Genomic DNA, 21,983 nt, shown 5'->3' with positions numbered 1-21,983 from the left:
TAGACATTTCTCCAAAGGAGATATACAGATTGCCAAGAAACACATGAAAGAATGCTCAACATCATTAATTATTAGAGAAATGCAAACCAAAACTACGATGAGGTATCACCTCACACCAGTCAGAATGGCCATCATCAAAAAATCTACAAAGAATTCATGCTGGAGAGGGTGTGGAGAAAAGGGAACCCTCTTGCACTGTTGGTGGATATGTAAATTGATACAGCCACTATGGAGAACAGTATGGAGCTTCCTTAAAAACTAAAAATAGAACTACCCTATGACCCAGCCACCCCATTACTGGGCATATACCCTGAGAAAACCATAACTCAAAAAGAGTCATGTACCACAATGTTCATTGCAGCTCTGTTTACAATAGCCAGGACATGGAAGCAACCTAAGTGTCCATCGACAGATGAATGGATAAAGAAGATGTGGCACATATATACAATGGAATATTACTCAGCCATGAAAAGAAACAAAATTGAGTTATTTGTAGTGAGGTGGATGGACCTAGAGTCTGTCGTACAGAGTGAAGTAAGTCAGAAAGAGAAAAACAAATACCGTATGCTAACACATATATATGGAATCTAAAAAAATTGGTTCTGAAGAACCTAGGAGCAGGACAGGAATAAAGATGCAGATGTAGAGAATGGACTTGAGGACTCAGGGAGGGGAAAGGGTAAGCTGGGACAAAGTGAGAGAGTGGCACTGACATATATACACTACCAAATGTAAAATAGATAGCTAGTGGGAAGCAGCCACATAGCACAGGGGGATCAGCTCACTGCTTTGTGACCACCTAGAGGGGTGGGAGGGAGGCACAAGAGGGAGGAGATATGGGGATAGATATGTGTATACCTATAGCTGATTCACTTTGTTATAAAGCAGAAACTAACACACCACTGTAAAGCAAGTATACTCCAATAAAGATGTTATAAAAAATAATAAAACGTTTTACTTCTACAAAAGAAGAGACATATCAGAACTCCCCTACCCACTCTGACAAGATACCTCTTCACCTCTCCTTACTCTAGACCAATTGCTATGCAAGGAGAACAGGGATGAGAAAGCACAAGGCAGTGGTATACATTCTCTGGAACTGCTTTATGGTAGGAAATGACATTACCAGTGGTTGCCATTATATAAAGATCCATTCCTGTACGCTAACCATGAAAATAACACTACATGCGAAACAAATGATGTTAGCTGTGATAAAGGGACATCAAATAATCTCAGGAGCAGTGGATGCAGAAGTTTTAAAGAAAGAGGATTTGTTCTCTTGTTAGGTAGAGAAGGATCCAGGGCGTAAGAGGAAGGAGTTCAAGGAGAGATTATCAGAGAGGCAGCATTGCTAGATTCCAGTGTGCACAGCAAAGGAAAAATCAGTTTATAAAGTGATAAGTTGTGAGCATCATGGCTTTTAAATCTTAAGTCCCACAGTTAAAAACAGGGAAAAGAATACATCACCCATGATGCCATTATGCAATCACAAAGCACTGTTGGCTTTTTAATTTCTTTCCAGCTTTTTTCTTCTGTATCTGCTTACTTCTTGCAGGGTTTTTTTTACACATTTTTTCTTCTTCTTAATATATGTTCATTGTAGAGAAATTGAAAATGTAGTAAAACATAAAATGAATAAAATCACTTGAATTCTTAGCACCATCAGTTTTATACTTTTGGTATTTATCATTCTAGCCTATTTTTAGTATAAATTTTTAATAAGAACAATAGGATTATCGTATAAATGGTGCTTTGTAGCATGCAGGTTTTAATAAAAAACTAGTTCATGTACTTAAATGGAACTTAGTTTTTGATATTGTGATTTTCCAAAAAATACAAATTTTAGATATTCTACTGTGGTTTTCATAAAGCTAATGGCTTTTCATCCTGCTTTATCATTCTCCTTTAAAGGAATGGTAAGAACTTTAGTGGGAAGATACTTTGAGACTGTGTAAATATTCTGTTCTCCACCAAACTTCTACCTACTAGTTTTTGTGGGGTTTTTTTAGTGTGTAATCTTTTTATTGCATATAGAATTTTGAGCCTGAATTTCCCTTCTGAATCCAGAACATTATTAAAAACAAGCATATTTAAATGTCATTAGGCTTTTCTCCAGGTACTAGTATTTTTACAATCATCGAACAGCATTCTTAGTACTACATGAAGTATAATACTTTGAGATTGAACTATGGAATATGTCAGGACTTAAATAAACTTTGTAAATATACACTGGCTGTGGATCGTACACATTAGTCAGACATGATTTCTGCCCACCTTACACGGCATTTTGCTCTCACATACATTTCCCCTCTCAGCTAAGTTTAAGTTCAGATTATCATAGCAATATGTATAACGGGTTTATTAAAAGTCCTAAGATTTGTGAGATACAAGTAGAAATCAACTTTATTTTTCCTTTTCAGTAGAATTTCTCCTTCCACTCGTTCCTAGAGTTGATCTTGAGTGCAATCAGTCCACAGCTTTTTTGTGTTGTTTCCCTTATTTTGTATTTTCAAATGAGTTCCAACCTTACCGTCTAGTTTTAATGTCTGCTGTTGATAGTTCTTGACTGACTCAATTAAATTCTAGTTTAATATAACGCTAAATGGTGAATTTCTGACTCAATCATTCTGTGTACGTTTGTTAGTTGGCATTCCACTATGGGCAGGAACTTTCCCTTTATCTATCTTTCATAGATCATTTTATTCAGTGAGTTATAATTCATTGCTGTCAGTGTTTTTTGTTTTTTGTTTTTTTTTTCCGGTATGCGGGCCTCTCACTGTTGTGGCCTCTCCCGTTGCGGAGCACAGGCTCTGGACGCGCAGGCTCAGCGGCCATGGCTCACGGGCCCAGCCGCTCCGCGGCATGTGGGATCTTCCCGGACCGGGGCACGAACCCGTGTCCCCTGCATCGGCAGGCAGACTCTCAGCCACTGCGCCACCAGGGAAGCCCAACTGTCAGTGTTTTGATCAAAATGTCTCAAATTTGGTTAATGGAAGTTTCTTCAAACTGGCTTCTCTGTCTCTTTGACATGTCCCTATCAGTTTTTCTGGCACTTTTTTACTTTTTGGCCCAACAAGGTGTCCAGGATAATCTTGTACTTTCTCTGCCCCAGTCTTGGAATTGGCTGTTTCTCTGAGGAGCCTTTCTTACTTATAGTTAGGAATAATATTTAGAAACCAAGATCTGGGAGCTAGAGTGTTCTCATTGCTATCAGAGTATCATTGCTTCTGGGCCTTCCAGCAACAGAGGTAGGAAAATAATTACACACATGTATGCACATAAATGTGTGTACGTACATGTGTGTGGTGTATGGACTTGCATATTCATCCTGCTGATCTCCGATTCCAATACCCCTCAGGGTTCTTCTTTGTTTTCCCCATTCTGTATTTGTAGGTGCGATGTAGATATTCTTTGTAGATATTCTTCCCTGACTTTCAGTAACATCAATATGTTAACTCATTTGCCCAGTTCTACAACACACATACAGTGGTTTCAGAATTTTAATACCCATATCATAATAGGGAGGGGGAAAACATTTATATTCATCCATCCATCTATCCATTCTGGAAGTCACTCCTTATGTATTCACAGAGATTATCCTATTTTTAAAAATCTGTATAGTACTTCCTAGTAAGGATGTGTCACAGTTTATTCAACCAGTCTACTGTATTTAGGCATTAAGTAGTTTCCAGTATTTTTGCAATTACAGATAATGCTGTAGTAAATAATTTTGCATTATTGGAAGTGTATCTTCAGGGTAAATTCTTAGAAGTGGATTGCTCGTCAAGGATTGATGCATATGTACTTTTGTTAGATATTGCCAGAGTACCCTCTGTAAAGCTTGTACTATTTTACATTCCCACCAGATATTTGAGAGTGCCTATTTCCTCACAGTCTGACCAGCAGAGTGTATTTTAAAAGCGTTGACATTCTTTTCAATCTTTTGGGTGTGACGTGGTATCTTGGTGGTGTTTCAATTTACATTTCTCTTATGAGTGAAGTTGTGTATTTTGCCATGTGTTTATGGGCCATTTTTATATCTGTCTTGTGAATTGTCTTTGCCTTTTGCCCATTTTTGTATCAGATTTATGGTCTTTTTTCCCTGAATTTTTAATAAGTATATTAGAGATACTATAGCTTTTATTGGTGATATATTTCAAATATTTGCTTACAGTTGTCATTTATATTTTGACTTTGCTTATGGATTTTTATCATGCAGTTTTTTTTTCATTTTCATTGTAGCCATAAATTAAAGAAATATTTTATTAAATCCAGATTTTTAATCATAGTAGAAAACCATCCTCTTATGCCCTGGTTATAGAGGAATTCACCCAATCTCTTCTAACATATTTGAGTTTTTACATTTAGATCTCTGATTCACTTACAGTTTATTCTTGGGTGTGGTGTGAGTTATGGATCTGATTTGTTTTCACATAGCTATCCAGTTGTCCAAACACAATTTATTATGAAATCCTTCTTTGCCCCAGTGATTTAATTACCCTTATCATATACCTAATTTCAGTATGTGCCTAGTCAATTTCAGGATTTTATATTCTTTTCCATTGGTCCATCCTTCTGCTCAAATGCCAGTGACACACTGTTTTATTTATAGAAGATTTTTAGTATACTTAGTATAAATTAGAACTAGTTCTCCTTATAAGCTCTTCTTTTTCAGTGTTTTGTGAGCTATTCTTACATGCCTATTTTTCCATACAAATTTTAGTATTAATTTTTCTAGCACAGAAAAAAATCATTTGTCAGTATTTTTATTGGGATTTCTTTCAGTTTGTAAATTAATTTAGGGAGAACTAACATCTTTAAGGTATTAAATCACCCTCTACAAGAAGAGATTTCTTTCTATTTGTTGAAATCAGTATTTCTCTCTTTCAGGAAAGTTTTATTGTTTTCATCATATAAGTTTTGCACAGTTCTTAGGTTGGTTCCTAACTATTTCTTTGTTGCTACTGTACATGGGTTCTTTTCCATGATATATTCTAATTGGTTATTATTTGTGAATGTGTAAGCTACTGATTTTTTTAAACCTTATTGAGTTATAATTGACATACAATTAACCACACATATATAAAGTATACAACTTGGTAAGTTTTAACATATGCATACACCTGTGAAACCATTACCGCAGTCAAGATAGTGAACAGATTCATCATTCCCAAAAGGTCCTTCTTGCCCCATTGTAATTCCTCCTTCCCACCTCTCCCCATGATCAAGAGCACCCCAAGGCAATGATTCATCTGACTTCTGTCACTGTAGATTAGTTTATATTTTCTAGAGTTTTCTGTAAGTGAAATCATACATTATGCACTGTTTTGTCTGACTTCTTTTACTCTGCATGATTATGTTCAGATGTCCATAGTGCACATATCAATAGCTATTCATTTTTATTGCTGAGTAGTATATCATTATATGTATATGGACATTTGGGTTGTTTCCTGTGTGGGGTTATTACAAATGAAGCTGCTATGAACACTCATGTACTAGGTTATTGATTTTTTAAAATTAATAAACCATATATTTATTTTGACTTGAGTTCTGAGAAATCCTGTGGTCCAAGTTATACTTACAAGGATGCATTAGATTTTTAAAAACTTTTGAGATAATTATAGATTCTCAGAAAATTGCAAAGATAATACAGAGAGGTTCCATGTAGCCTCTACCCAGTTTCCCTCAGTCATTACATCTTACATAATTGTAGTACAGTATCAAAACCAGGAAACTGACATTGGTACAATCCGTGTGTATAGTTCTGTGCCATTTTATCACTTGTGTAGACTCCTGTAACCACCACTACAGTTAAGATGCAGAATTCTTTCATTTGTACAAAATCTCCCTTAATAGTCGCACCCCCCCACACCACCACCATCCCTAACCTGTGGTAATCACTAATCTGTTCCCCACCTCTGTAATTCTGTCATTGCAAGAATGTTATATAAATGGAATCATATATATGGAACCTTTTAATATTGCCTGTTTACACTCAACATAATGCTCTTGAGTTCACCTAAGTTGTGTGTATATCAATAGTTCATTATTTTTTATTATCCATGGTATGGATGTATCACAGTTTGTTGAACCATTCACTCGTTGAGGGACATCTGGGTTTCCAGTTTGGGGCTATTTTACATAAAGCTGCTATGAATATTTGTGTACAGGTTTTTGTGTGAACATAAGTTTTTATTTCTCTGGGGTATAATTGTTGTATGCTAAGTATATGTATAGTTCTTTAGGATACTGACAGACTAAGTTGTCATTGTATAAATTACTGTTTTAAATTCCCACCAGCAGTGTTTGAGTGATCCAGTTTCTCTTCATACTTGCCAGCACTTGGTGCTGTTACTGTGTTTCCTTTTGTAGTCATTCTGATAGACGTGTAGTGATACCACATTGTGGTTTTAATTTCCATTTCCTTAATGGCCAGTAATGTTGAACATCTTTTCATATGCTTATTTTCCATTTATATATTCTCTTCTGTGAAATCTCCTTTCCCTTTTTTTTTTTTTTTTTTTTTGCTGTACGCGGGCTCTCACTGTTGTGGCCTCTCCCGTTGCGGAGCACAGGCTCCGGACGCGCAGGCTCAGCAGCCATGGCTCACGGGCCCAGCCGCTCCGCGGCATGTGGGATCTTCCTGGACCGGGGCACGAACCTGTGTCCCCTGCATCGGCAGGCGGACTCTCAACCACTGCGCCACCAGGGAAGCCCCCTTTCCTGTCTTTTGGTTATTTTCTAATTGGATTGTTTTCTTGTATTTTTGAGTTTTGAGAGTTTTCTGTATATTCTAGATACAAATCCATTGTCAGGTATGTGTTTTGTAGGCTATTGATTTTTATGTGTTAATCGTATACCTTACTACCTTACCGACCTCTTTTATTGCTTTCAAGGTGAATGATGATGTTTTTATTGCTTCCCTCTCTGGCCCTTATGCGTATCAGTGCTTCTCTGTATCCTTTCCTGCCCTCAGAGACAGGATGCTGCATTTCAGCAATCTTCGAAGCAAATAGAAGAAGAAACTCTTTCAGCAATTGCTCAAGCAATTCTCCGCCCTTTCCAGCATCACCTCTTCCTCTCTGTAGAATCATTCTCATTAGCCTACACACCTCTTAGGAAAAAAAACTCTCTTCACCCTACATCTCCCTTCAGCAATCAGCTCATTTCTTGAAACTCTGCTCTGTCTGTACTCACTCCCCTGGTGAGCTTTCCTAGTTTGTGGCTTGAAATGCTAATAACTTCCAAATTTATATCCTGGAGGGTTACCTTGAACTGCAGACCTGGGTGACTAACTGCCTACTCAACATCTCCTCTTGGAATTGGATACATTTCTACGTAGACAAATTTGTGTCCCTTCCCTCCAAATCTGCTTCTGCCACAGCCTTTCTGATCTCAGTATGCAGTAGTAACGCATCCATCCATCTCTTTGCTAAGCCCCAAACCTTGTTGCCAAGGTTTGCATTATTGCAAGTATATCTTCAGGGTAAATTGATCAAAATGTCTCAAATTTGGTTAATGGAAGTTTCTTCAAACTGGCTTCTCTGTCTCTTTGACATGTCCCTATCAGTTTTTCTAGCACTTTTTTACTTTTTGGCCCAACAAGGTGTCCAGGATAATCTTGTACTTTCTCTACCCCAGTCTTGGAATTGGCTGTTTCTCTGAGGAGCCTTTCTTATTTTCCATTTATATATTCTCTTCTGTGAAATCTCCTTCCCTTTTTTTTTTTTGCGGTACGCAGGCCTCTCACTGTTGTGGCCTCTCCCGTTGCGGAGCACAGGCTCCGGACGCGCAGGCTCAGCGGCCATGGCTCACGGGCCCAGCCGCTCTTCTCCCTTTTTCATATCCTCACTCCATCTGCCAACAGTGTTGGTTCTAACATGAAAGTATATTCAGAATAGAGCCACCTCTCAGCCTCTCTACTTGTTACCACTTTACATCCAAGCCACCATCACTCTGTCACTCGTATGATTTCTTGGCCCCCTCCTCATAGGTCATTCTCAAAAGAGCAGGCTAGAGTGATCCTTTAAAGTGTCTTCTCTGTAACGGCTTCCTGTCTTCCTCAGTACACATCCAAGTGCTCAGAATCACCCACAAGGCACTAAACGATCAGTCCTCATCCCTTTCCCCTCCACACCTCCACTGTGGCTGCAGGTACTTCTTTATCTCATCTCCTATGACACATCACCCCTTAATCACTTTTCTGTGGATTCCTTGTGGCTCCTTACACACACATAGCACATGTCCTGCCTCAGGGCTTTGGCACTTGCTCTTTCCTATCCCACGTGGATGTTTCTGAGCTCCCTCATCACTCCCCGTTCACTTTCTCAGTGAGGAAGTATCCTACTTTAAATTGCAACCTCTTGACCCTTCTGGGAATTATTTTTCTTCTCAGCACTTACCACCATTTGACATCTATTTGTTGTATTCGTTTATTGGTGCTCTCCCCCCAGAACTGTTAGCTCTGTGACAGCAGTGTTTCTCTTCTGTTTTGTTCATAGCTGTGGTCTTTAGCATCTGAGACAGTGCTGGCACATAATGGGAATTAAATAAATATTTGATGAAGGAATGAACGAATGGATTGGCATGTTATGAAGTACATTTAATTCATAGAAGTAGTGATCGGAAACTTGTTCACAAGTTAGCTGATAGATGTGGACTTAATTTAAAACGTATTTTTTATTATGTTGGTGTTAGGTTTCTTTCCTTCTTTATGGTTTACGGCCTGTCATCTGAGTTTGCTTATGCCATTGAAACCATACCATTTACAAAAAGGTGTAATCAGGGGATTTTGGTCTAGTAAGTGTAATAGAAATGGTATTCTGATCCTTGATCTATTTCAGAACATCTATTTCAGAATATTGTTTGTTATTTGTTAAGAAGGATCTACTCTGTGTTAAGAAGCATTTGAATAACATAGTATTGTCTTTGAAGTTCACTTGATTAATCCAGGCAGTGAAGAAAATTATGACTTTTGACATTTGCTTTCTAGTCTTAGAGTACATACTAACTATCTTTTTGTTTACTAAAATTTATCACTCAGGACAGTTTTACTCATACTTAATTTTCATCATCCCCAAATCTGAACTGTGTGAAGTTAGAAGTATGCTTTCAGTAAAAATTCTTTTTTGGTAATTTCTTACCTAATTTGGAACATAAGTCTAATTATAAGATACAATAGAAGAAAATGTGTTATACCTCATGGTCCTCCTCTTCACCAATGTAGAAATTTGGTCAGATTTATTCGGATGTTATCTGCTGAGTGCCTACTGTATAACAGACACAGGACATACAACAGTGAATAAGCTGACCCTCCCTCCTGGCATTTGAGATCTGGGAGAAACAGCCTGTATACTCACATAAGCAGTACTTAACAGAATGCCCTGCACAAATCCTCTGCTTGGAAGATTACATGGACCTGATTTGGTGTCTCAGCTCCGCCACCTACTGACTGTATTGCTTTGTGCAAACATTTCACCTTTCTAGGCCTCAATTTCTGTACCTTTAAAAAAGGAGAAATTACACCCTCAGCATTATGTTTGGAGCTGTGCGCTTAGCTTAGTGCCTGGCACAGAGAACGCCTTTGATAAATATATTTTATTCTAATTTTTAGGTGCTGAATTATGATCACTTTTTTTCAGAATCATTATTCGATCTCTACCATTGTTTCCTCTCTTTTCCTCTCTACAGGTCCCCCAGGGTACTTTGCATTTTGGAAGTTTTAATCTTGAACTAACATGAACCAAATAGTAGTAATTCTTTAAAACAACTATTTCAGAACTTTTCTTGACAAATTATTTCTAGTTTATTTGTGCTTGACTTTCCAAAATGGCTGTCCTCAAACTTGAAGAGTGCATTAAGAATCGGCTTGGTTGCTTCTCGAAACTGCACAGTCCCCCTCAATGCCCAGATCTGGGTCTCTCATACTATACCACAGCAAAAGAAATCAGGACTCTTTGGGGGAAATGGCTGATTCGAGGGCTGGAGCAGGGAGAATACAAGATGAGCTGAAGTGTACTGTAGTAACAGAAAGTAAGGAAGTACTCAAAGAGCAAATGAGAGCATGTCCAAGAGGCACAGGAGCCAATCTGAAGGAGTTCTCAACGGCCAAAGGCAGAACTATTTGAATAATAAAATAAGTGATGTAGTATTGGATTATAACCTAAAGCATATAATAAATGCTTGAGTCCATAATGATATAAATAAATGAATAAATAGGTGAGAGAGACCAATCTACAGTACACAAGAATTCCAAACTGTGTATGTAAATACCCCCCTCTCCAGGAGGCAGAGCTTAATTCTCTGCCTCTCTTGAGGGTTGCTTGGTCTTAACGATCTGCTTCCAAAGATTAGAGTGCGGAAAGTGGAGGGAAATACCTTACTTCTCCACTTACTTTGCCAGTGGAGAAAGCTGGCAAACCACTACCTTGACAGGGTGATCAAAGTTAGCATAACCAGTGATAAGTCATGTATAGCATGTTATGAGAAGGGACTTCACCTCTGTGATATTTTCCCCCCAAAGCAATAACCCCAATGGAATTATGAGAAAATTACCAAAGACATCCAAATTGAGATATATTCTACAAAATACTGACCCCTCAAAACTGTCAAGGTCATGAAAAAGAAGAAAAGACTGAGAAACTGTCACAGAACAGATGAGACTAAAGATATATGACGATTAAGTGCAATGTGGATTGGATTCTGGAACAAAAAGGTCATTAGTGGGAAAACCAGTGAAATCCAAATCCATTGTTAATAATAATGGACCAATATTAGTTAATTAATGATAACAAATGTGCCATCCTAATGTAAGATGCTAACATGAGGGGATACTGGGTGAGGGGTACAGAGGGATGCTCTGTACTATCTTTGCGATTTTGCTGTAAATCTAAAATTACTCCAAAATAAGAAAAAAAATTATTTTAAGAATGCACAGTCCAGGGTCCACAGGTCTCCGTAGGACCAGGGAATCTGCTTTAATGAGCAGTCCTGGGGATTCTAATGTAGGTGATCAGCCGATTACATTTTGTTAGATTGTAAAGCAAATGGTTTAACTAAAACTGCTTAGTTGGAATACTCAAAAAGCTTTGCAGCGGGTAGTATTTGTGGGGGTGCGGACGATTGTCCTGCCTGGGGCTGTCCCATGCCCTGTGCACTCCATGCTCCACTCCTCCCCCAAGCTGTGTCTGCAATTTAGAAACTGGGTCCAAGGATTTTAGTCTAAGTCCAGCTATTCCTTTTTGGATAATACCTCTCATTCCAAAGTGTTGCCTTAAATTTGTCTTGTGTGGAAATTATTAAAAGAGAAATTGAAGAAAGAGATATGCAGTGCCCCTTCATACTAGGATATGCTACAAAAGCTACATAGGGGATCTCTGAATTCAGAGCCCACGGCAGGACGTACGTAGCATGTAGACATTTTTGGGTGAAGATGGTGATTAACAAGAAGTGCTCAGTGTCTGAGGTATTTAACAGTTGGTCACTAGTTCCCTGGAGATTACTCGTCACACCTGCAGGCAGAAACTTGGATTCTTTGACATTGTTAGGGGAACTCCTATTTCACTTAGCTTCTCATGATCCACTGATGGCCCTTGAGCTACTGATTCAGAGCTTTGCCCTTTGAGAGCTGAGGGAATTTAGGAAGGTAGAGAGTCGAGTCTGGGCATAGACATATAGGGGCCAAACAGGGGGCATCAGTGTGGCTGTCTCCCAGTCATACTCTATGCATTTCCGTCCAAATATTTCCACACCTTCCCTGGACCCATCCCAGACCCTCTTGGAGGAGCCAAATATGAAGTTCCCTTTTAGCCACAAGGGGTATTTCCTGGGGCTCCCATGGGCTTTGTCACTGTTTCTTTTCTTTTCTTTTTTTTTTTTTGTGCGATACGCGGGCCTCTCACTGTTGCGGCCTCTCCCGTTGCGGAGCACAGGCTCCGGACGCGCAGGCTCAGCGGCCATGGCTCACGGGCCCAGCCGCTCCGCGGCATGTGGGATCTTCCCGGACCGGGGCACGAACCCGCGTCCCCTGCATCGGCAGGCGGACTCTCAACCACTGCGCCACCAGGGAAGCCCTGTCACTGTTTCCTTTGGGATCTCTTGAGAGTAAGTTAAACAGGACCAAAGTCTGTTATTTTGTGGAATTGGTATTCTGAGCTACCAGAAAGATCGGGAAGGTCTGACAGCATGTTGTCCATTATATGATCATTTAAGGTAAGTTTTTATTGATTATATTGTCGATGTTGTTTTTAAATTTGTGGTGAATTTTATTCTCTGGCAGTTGGGCCCTTTTGTAGATTATAAATCCTATGTAGTTTCAGTTATTCTTTTCAGGTTATGGTAGTAACTTAATTTGGAGGGTTTCAGCCTGCATATTAACAAAGCAGTGGACTTGCTCCAGTGTGGGTCTCTCCTGCCCATGCCAGCAGTCTGTTAACCTTGACCTGAAGTTACCTCAGCACGTTTCCTGTCTTAATGCCAGTTAATCTTTTTACAGACTTCCCCTCAGAGACTGGGTACTGGTGGGGCTGAGGGGTCCATTTTTTTTGTCATTTGTAGAATCATCTGTACCATAGATTTAATATAACTCTGCGTATCTTAGGCAGCAATGTCCAGTTAGTGATGCCCTGTTTAACCTCCAAATATGCTGCTATTTACCCCCTGATTACCCTCAAGACACATGTGGAATTTCAGAGCTCATCAATACTCATTAGAATTAGTTTGCCCAGAAGGAGTTCTCCTAATAGAGCTGGTAGAAATTCAAGGGTTCCATGGGAATATCACACCAGAGTTTAAGGTCACATAAGTGATGAATCAGGTGTCTGAAAAGACCCTGCCTTGCATGACCACTCTAGTTTGACAGTGTAGACTCTTATTCCTTGAAGACAGGCAAATTTCTTACCTTTCTAGGCACTTTGGGACATAAAAATTCCTATCCATTCTCTTCCACTTGAAAGTTGAGTGTTGGATTCGCTTTAGGCGCTCACCTTTTCCTCCTCTGCTCCTTCAGCTTCTGCTAGACCTTGACCTGAAGATCGTGGAGGAAGGAAACGGTCATGATCTACTCTTTAACCCTTGCCCCTTCCCATTTCTCTCTCCTCTGGTATTTTGAGGACCTGGGAGAAGGAAGGGGAAAGGGGACAGATGTCTCTAACTTAACTGGTATTGCTGTCACCCCCTCTTGGCTGTCACTAATTCTTTGGTGGGCCTAATTATAAGTTGGGTGGGAGATGCACAGTGTTCTTCAAGGGCTCCTAGAAGAAGCCTCCCCACAACACAGTTCCAAGAATAGGACTCATGACTCTGCACTGGCCTCTTTTGCACCCTTCCCCAGCTGGCTCCTATCCTGGTATGCACACCTCACTTCCTCGTTGTTGAGGCCGTCTGCCTGGCAAACAGCCCTCTGGGGCAGAGTAGCAGCAACATAGCTCAAATTTTGCACAGTATCCACCTAACTTATGGGAAGTACTTACACCCTCATTTTAATCCTTGGAAGTAGTCTGCTCTATTGCTGACCCTGTTCCCCACTTTGCTTTTCCTCATATCCACCCTGTGGGCACAGGGGGCAGGAGTTGGGGGCACATCGGCCATTCCACTGCTTAAGCAGATGTCCACTTGGGGAATGGTTGTTAGTGTTCTCCTCTTGCAAGTACCCTACATGTGGCTTTCTTAGAGCTCCCCTTAGTAGTTCAGGGTCTTAGGGTCTAAACAGTAACTTTGAATTTATGAAAGTGTGACCAACCAACCTAGCATGTGCAGTGGTGATCCTAGTGGCCCCGTCAGCCACCATGCCACTGCTTTGGAGTGCCTGATTGCTTGCTAGGCAGTACTGTCACTGTTATAAACGGCTCATGCTATCCAATAATGAGTGGTGTTCAGTCAGTGGAATTGATGAGAATGGAACTTTCACATTCAAACTGGGATTTGAGTAGAACCCTAAATCAGCAACTTTGCTTGGTAAATGTTTAACGCACCTATTATTTCATCTGAAAGATGGTGTCACATGCCTCCCATGGCATGCTAGGAGGAGGTTAGCTATGAATTCAGAGAACAGGGGTTTACCTGTTACCCAAGGAATTATATTCCTTAGCCTAATACATTAAACCTCTCTCTCCAAAGAAGTAAAAGAAAGAAGAAAAAAGTCAGAAACCACCCATCCTAGGATGAGGCTGAAGTGTTGTAAAATGATACAATATCCAACAGAAAATGCCAGTTTTTTTAAATTAATGTTTTCCATATTTATGCATAATACTGTGGACCATTAGGGCCACAAATAAATTACCAAAAAGTTTAAACAATTATGAATAATTTTAAAAAGTAGCTACTTTGATAAATATACTAAGGCAAGTGGATGACAAAACCCAATATGTTTTACCATATTTCATCAATTCTCTAATCATTTATTCACATTTTAACTTCTGTGAAATTGAGGTGCTGCAGCTTACAATCAATGACATGTGTTTGAAAGCATGTTTTTTTCTTTTTTAATACAGAAAAAAAGTGTGCTTTTCAATTCATGGTATATTTGATAAAATACAGCAGCCAATCACCACCCCTGCGCACTCCTCAGAGATTCCCATCTGGATGGGGCCACTACTGTAAATCAATTTCTGTTACAGTGGGTGGCTGCTGATTTAATATTGGGGGTGGTAACTGGTCCTTTCCCCCAGCGTTAGGGCACAGTTCCTCTAGTGTTAGGGTGCAGCTCCCCCAAGGCAAGACTTCTGACCATGGTTCTCATGGTTGGAATATCAGCAACTGTAAAAATAAGATTCAGTTTAGTGGGATAAGGAGGGTGGGACGAAGACACAAGAGGGAGACGATATGGGGGGATATATGTATACGTATAGCTGATTCACTTTGTTATACAGCAGAAACTAACACACCATTGTAAAGCAATTATACTCCAATAAAGATGTAATAAATAAATAAATAAAGTGACTATTGATTAAAAAAAGATTCAGTTTAGCCACTTGCAAGGTACAGTAAAATCCATGGCAAAGGAAATTAGAACTTTGCAATAGCCCTATATTGTCAGCCATAGATCTTAAGTACCATCAAGCTGAAACAGGGCATCTCTTCCCCTAGTGCACAGACAGCCACCTGCAGAGCAAAGAGGGCTCCGCCTTTTCTTGAATTGTATGCTTCAGAGGGTTGCACTGTCATAACTTAACATAGCATTACTATCTGAATGTTAAAATATTACCCCATTCCCAAAGCTAGTATTTGATACCAATCACTGCTCATCACGAATAGACTAAAGCCTGATGTTTCTTTCCATTCTATTATTGAAGAAAGGACTCATGGAATAGGCTCCAGTCATTGTTATAACTGATAGGGTCCAGGAAAACCAAATAGGTCAAGCTCTTCATTTCACAAAGAAGGAAATAACAGCCTCAGAGAAGTTGTCTGTTTGCTCATTTCCCCACAGCAAGATATTGATTGGTCCAGCCCCAAGTAGGACCCAGGTCTCCCTGCCCTGCCTTCCCCTCCCTCTGCGTTGAACACAGTTCCCTCCTAATTTAATGGGTGATGGTTATGCTGGGGTTTCACAGTGGAACAATTTACCTCTAGGCTTCTTATGCCAGTTCTTATTAGGCCATTAGTAAAGGCACATCACAATATGCTTATTCAAGCCCAGATATGATCGAAATGGAAAAACTGGTGGCTGGTTCATACTCTTAGCTGTATTTTTATTTTTACTGTTTTAAAATGCATTAGAACAGGCAAAGCAGGTGACATTCTTTGCATCTGTAGACCAATATTGTGAGTGCCAAAAAGACCAATGATGCGCCTGATTTCTGACTGGAGTTGGAACTCGTGGCTTTTGATTCCTAATCAGGTACTCCGGAGCATCATACCATGTAGCTGACATAGTTGGAGCACAAGGCAGGAAGAAAAGAAAAAGAAAACCTAATAGAACTTGCAATATAATAGGGCCAACTGGGAAAGAATACAGAGGTTGGCTGAAATTTCCTGTTACTATCTGAGAAGTGGCAACCTGAACTCTTGGACAGTTTTGAACTTGTTTGGTTTAATGGTGAGATCATTTTCAAGGGAGCTGTCTTTAAGCTAAATAAACTGATGAGGTTTCATTATAATTCTAGAGTAATGTCTGAAGAGGTAGAAGAGATGATAAAGAATTCTATTTAAAGTTAGTGAAACTTTTCAATTCTATAGAGAGTTATTTTTATTACTTTGAAAGACAGATTACATTATAAAGATCCAGGTACATACTAATAACTAAAATGAGATAAAGTAGTAAGAACAATAATTCCCCACAAATCTAGAATTTCCCCACAAATCTAGAATTTATATTAGTTTTTCATTAAAACTGTTCCATTTTGCTATTTTGTATTTTAAAATATTAAAATCCAGAAACTAACACAACACTGTAAATCAACTATACTTCAAAAAACAAAAAGAAAAAGTATCCAGGGTAAACTTTAGACGAAACTGAGATAAATAATTATTTACTAAGAATTGTAATGTCTCTTCAACTTACTATAAAGAGATACTTTGTTCCAGTATATGCCATTCTCTTTGCCTTTTCCACTCCACCACCTGTTGTATTACTCATTTCCATTATACTAGAAATCCTGTGCTCATTGCAGTTTGGTCTGAATTGTCCTACCACCAACATTCTTGGTGAGAAAAGAAAGTAATTGCCTGAATTAATGTATTCTAAGTTGCAATCTGTGTGGCAGATAGTTGATCTAAGAACCATTTTACCCCCTTCTTCCTTGCTAAGAGAACCCCAATTTGGGGGAGTAATAACATACCCAGGTGCTAGAGGTGAATCATAGTCTATTCATGATTCTGGTCTAGTCTAGTCATTGCCATGACTAATCTCAGCAATACTGTTCCCTTTCCATAATCTGTAGTAATGTCTTCTCCCTCATTCTTTTTTTTTTTTAATTTTTATTTTTTATTTTATTTATTTAAATTTATTTATTTATTTAATCTATTTTTGGCTGCGTTGGGTCTTCGTTGCTGCATGAGGGCTTCCTCTAGTTGCAAGCAAGCAGGGGCCACTCTTCGCTGCAGTGCACGTGCTTCTCATTGTGGTGGCCTCTCTTGTTGCAGAGCAAGGGCTCTAGGTGCGTGGGCTTCAGTAGCTGTGGCACCCGGGCTTAGTTGCTCCTTGGCATGTGGGATCTTCCCAGACCAGGGCTCGAACCCGTGTCCCCTGCACTGGCAGGCGGATTCTTAACCACTGCGCCACCAGGGAAGCCCCCTCATTCTTGATATTGGTAATTTGCCTTCTCTCTTTTTTCCTGATCTGTCAGTCTAGAAATTTCTTTAATCCTAAAGAGTCTGTGTTTGGTTTTATTTATTTTCTCTATTTTTTGTTTATTTTCTATTTCACTGAATTTTCCTTTCTTGATTGTTCCTGACTTATGCTTGATTTGGGTGTTTATTGCTCTTCTTTTTCTTGTTCCTTAAGGGCGATGGTTAGATTTTTGATTTTACATGTTTTTTTCTTTTTTAATCGTGTGTGATTTGAATCCTTTGAAATTTATTGAGACTTGGTTATGGCCCAGAATATGATTTATCTTGGTAAATATTCTATGTGTACTTGAGAAGAATGTGCTTCTAAAGAATATATTTAAAAGTTTCTTCTCTTCTGTTTCATGAGTATTATTTCTTCCTCTTTTGCTTTTCTCCTCCTGATTTATAAGAAGTAATACCATACTGGTTGCCTGCAGAAAGGAGACCAGTGTGGCTTTGAACCATGTGACTATATTACCTATTCAGAAAATTCTTTACAGTTTTAGAAATTTTTAAAAAATGATAATTGAATCATGGTAGTGGTTAAACACACCAAAAACATCTACGCGCACGCATGCGCGCATACACACACACACACCACATACCCTAAAGGGTATCATTAGCACACCAGATATATGAGGAATTCTTGGAAGATAGGAAATGGCAGATACAGTCAAATTAGTTAATTCAGAGAATTTGAAACATCTGCGGTAGAAAACTGAGGCCATTCAGACACACTTCAGGAACAGTCACCAAAACTGAAGCATTGTACAGAGTCCTAGGTCAGCAGTGAGATGAAAGACCTACTCTATGAACGGTACATGTTTCATCCTGCCCTGAGCCTCCCCCACCCCTGCTTCCATTGGGCATAAGCACCTGTGCCATATGACCACCTTTAATGTCCCAAAACTGCACTCCAAAGACAGCGAATGAGCTTAAGATACCTGTAGACCTGCACAGAAGGGAAACATCAGGACACAGCTACCTCGAAGGGAAAAACATTTGTCTTCTGATGTGAGAAATTACATCTTTCTTTTGGCAACAGTGAGGGTCTCTAGCCTACCTGAAAGCTCCATGCCATGTTCCCGCAAAGGAGGCCACTGAATAATTGACACGCTCTGCCCTCCCATTCCAAGGAGGAGACTATAAGTGAAATGGATGTCCGAACTCCAGAGCTTATCCGTGCTAATTACCGAGGCTAATCAAATGAGTCCTTTCTTCCTAAGTTTAAATGAACAAAAAGGCTTGCCAGACATTGAGGAAAGTAAAAGAGAAGATCATGATGAACAAACACAACTATTTCTGCAGAAAAAGCAAATATAATACAGGAAACAGAATAAATTCATATTCTCAGAATTTTAAGGAAGATAGTGGGTTTATAAAATGAGAGCAGGGTGCTATAAGAAGGAGCAATTAGAGAACAAGAGAAAGTCCTTGGAAGATAAAAATATTATTGCAAAATTTAAAGATTAATAGATGCCAGATGCTCAGCGCAGTCGGCCTACCTCACCCAGGCCTGGATGAAACCTGGAACACAGGTTTCGTGCCCCGCCCTCCGTGCACATCAACCCTCCCAATCCCCCCGCCCCGGGTAACGGAACCGGAACCTCCTTTCCCCCTCCCAAACCCGGGTAATGGGCCGCCCTTTCCGTCCATCCCAAAGCGGCCGCCCTCTTCGACCACATGGGACCGCTCCGAGGCAGCTACCGCAGGCTCCGCGGCCTTGCTTTCTCGCTCGCCACGCTGCCCACGCCGCCCTCTCAGGTGCGCCAGAACTACCACCGCGACTGCGAGGCCGCTGTCAACAGCCATTTCACCCTGGAGCTCCACGCCTCTTTCGTGTGCCTGGCCCTGGCCTTTTACCTCGACCGCGACGACGTGGCCTTGAAGCACTTCACCCGGTTCTTCCTGCACCGCTCCCACGAGCACAGCGGGCGGGCCCAGGGCCTGATGGGTCTACAGAACCAGCGTGGGGGCCGCCTCCACTTCCAAGACATCAGGAAGCCAGACAGTGACGAGTGGAAGAGTGGCCTCAAGGCCATGAAGTGCGCCTTGTTCCTGGAGAAGCTCGTGAACCAGAGCCTGCTCCACCTGCACCAGCTGGCCATCGACATGAGCGACCCCCACCTGCGCCACTTCCTGGCAACTCACTACCTCCGCCAGCAGGTGCCGTTCATCAGCGAGCTGGAGGGTCATGTCACCACCCTGAGCATGATGGGGGCCCCGGACGTCGACCTGGCAGGGTCCCTCTTTGACAAGCTCACCCTGGGCGACAGCGACAAGAACTGAGCGTGGACTGGACTTCCCCAGAGCCACGGGGTGACCAGAGCGCTGGTCACCGTGCCTGCCATGCACACGGCAATAGTGCCCTTGCAGAAGAAATTCGATTTTTTTTTTTTTTTTTTTTTTTTGCAACAAGTGCAGGACTCTTTTCCTGGACTTTATCACTTAAGTTTTTTTCTTCCAGTTTTTCCGTTTCTTCCAATAAAGTTATTGGTTCATAAATAAATAAAGGTCTCTGGTTGATTCATGTGGGCAAATCTCATTTTTTAAGTTTTAAAACAGGTATCCAGGAGTCTCTGAACACAGCCATACCCCAACCATATGCAGCTCAGGATCTCCACTGGGAGGGAGAAGGTGTTCCATGGGGCCCTGGAAAACACAAAATCAATCTTCCCCTTATAAATAATGTGGGTATATGGGGGTAGACTGGGGTGGGGTGGGGTGAGGTAGGGGTCCTTGGTGAATGTGGGTGCATGTGCATAGTAAAAGTATAGAACCATAGCCTGAAAATCATGATTGCAGTTGCCTCTGGGGAAGAAGTGAAGGGAATAGGATTGCGCAGGGATTAAAATATAGGGAGTCTTCAGTTTCACCTGAAATGTTCATGTTCATTAAATTATGCAGATACTAATTGTTAAGTATGAGTAGAAGATGGGTGGAGGGGTTTGGAAGTCTGAATGGTGGAGTATCTCTTTGACAAGTTCACTCTGGGCAACAGTGATAATGGAAAAATGAGTGTTAGGCTGTCTTGCTCAGAAACAACGGGGGTGACTTCCCATGGTCACCAATGCCTGGCATGCATGTTGTAATAACAAAACATCCACTTATATATGTTTTCTTTCCTTTGTATCGTATGTGTATATATGCATGCGTGTGTGTGTGTATATATATGTGTGTGTGTGTGTATATATATATATATATATATTTTTTTTTTTTAATTCCAACCAGCAGCAGAGTTCATTTTGAATCTCTAGACTACATTCTGAATGTTTGCTTAGGAAGACGCCCTTTGTTGAAAAGCAGTTCGGTGATCACATTACTGGAAATGATATAGCTGCTTCCTAGACCTTTCCTGAGCCTGGCTGTATTTCTGCCCTTGGGTTTCATATATCCAACTTTGATTTAGTTTTTGTTATTTGCTACCAAGAGAACCAAAGCTAGTATGTCTTATTATCAACACGCTTTTACCAGCCTCCACTGTATTTACAGTAGAGTAAATAGCTCTTCTAGGGTAGTAAATGACATTTTTCTCTTTATCCCTACTACGGAGTCCACTGAAAGGGAAAAGGATCAAGGGTAGAAGAGATCAAATAAGAACAATTGCCCGGTTGATTCGTGTGTGCAACTCTCTTACCTTTAAAGTTTTAAAACAAGTATCCAGGAGTCTCTCCAGCTACCCATGCCCAGTCCACATGTAGCTCAGGATCTCCACAGAGGGAGGGAGAAGGTGTTCCATGGGACCCTGGAAAACACAAAATCCGTCTTCCCCTAATAAACAATGTGGGGGTGGCCTGGGGCCCTGGTGAATGTGGATGTCTCTACATAGTTGAAGTATAAAAACATGCCCTGAAAATCATGATTGGGGTTGATCAGGGGAAAGAGTGAAGGGAATGAGATTGGGCAGGGCTTGAAATAAAGGGGGTCTTCACTTTATTTGAAATATTAATGGTTAATTCTGGATTAGCAAGATGGGGGGCCCTGGAAGCCAACACAGCAGAGTCCCTCTTTGAAAAGCTCACCCTGCGCTACAGTGTTAAGGGAAACTGAGCCTTAGCCTGTCTTCCCCATAGATGTGAGGGTGACTTCCTCTGGTCCCCTATGCAGGACATGCAGTTGTCCTTAGAAAACCTCTACTTTCCCCTTATAAACAGTGTGGTTATGTGGGGTGAGGTGAGAGGGGCGGTTTGGGGCTCTGGTGTCTGTGGGTGCATGTGTATGGTAAAAATGTGGATAAAAACATGTTCTGTAATGCATCATAGCGGTTGCCTCCCAGGAAGAAGTGAAAAACGGGATTGGGCAGGGGTTAAATAAATGGAGTCTTCAACTTTATCTGAAGTATGTTAGCTTATTAAATTATGCAAGTGTTAATGTTTATTACTTCTCAGTAATTCTAGTTCATTCTAGTTGTTAACATCAGGATTTCCTTCTTTCCCATGGCTGAATAATACTCCATTGTGTATGTGTGTGTGTGTGTGTATATATATATATATATAATATATATATATTATATATATATCCTCCCGGACCAGGGCACGAACCCGTGTCCCCTGCATGGGCAGGCGGACTCTCAACCACTGTGCCACCAGGGAAGCCCAGTTCAGTTTATTCTTAAATATTTTATTGCTTTTGATTTTATTGTGAATAAGATTGTTTTCTTTATTTTTCAGATGTCTTGTTAGTGTATAGAAAATACAACTGTTTACATTAATTTT

The 21,983-nt window shown here is 40.4% G+C and overlaps 2 protein-coding genes across 2 annotated transcripts in view; both read left to right on the top strand.

The window, feature by feature from the left end:
- Positions 1-21,983, top strand: part of PRRG1 (proline rich and Gla domain 1) — a 131,582-nt gene that overhangs the window by 88,967 nt on the left and 20,632 nt on the right. The gene's annotated exons all lie outside the window — the stretch shown is intronic.
- LOC309839771 (ferritin heavy chain-like) lies at positions 18,952-19,557 on the top strand (the record flags this gene model as incomplete). Its single annotated transcript, XM_082681687.1, has 1 exon — positions 18,952-19,557. The coding sequence occupies one exon, from the start codon at positions 18,952-18,954 to the stop codon at positions 19,555-19,557; it is 606 nt and encodes a 201-aa protein (XP_082537813.1).

Source organism: Grampus griseus, assembly GCF_964374135.1.
Source record: "Grampus griseus genome assembly, chromosome: X".
NCBI lineage: Eukaryota > Metazoa > Chordata > Mammalia > Artiodactyla > Delphinidae > Grampus > Grampus griseus.
Note: the sequence above shows the minus strand (reverse complement) of the source record. Positions and strands in the feature narration are given on the sequence as shown.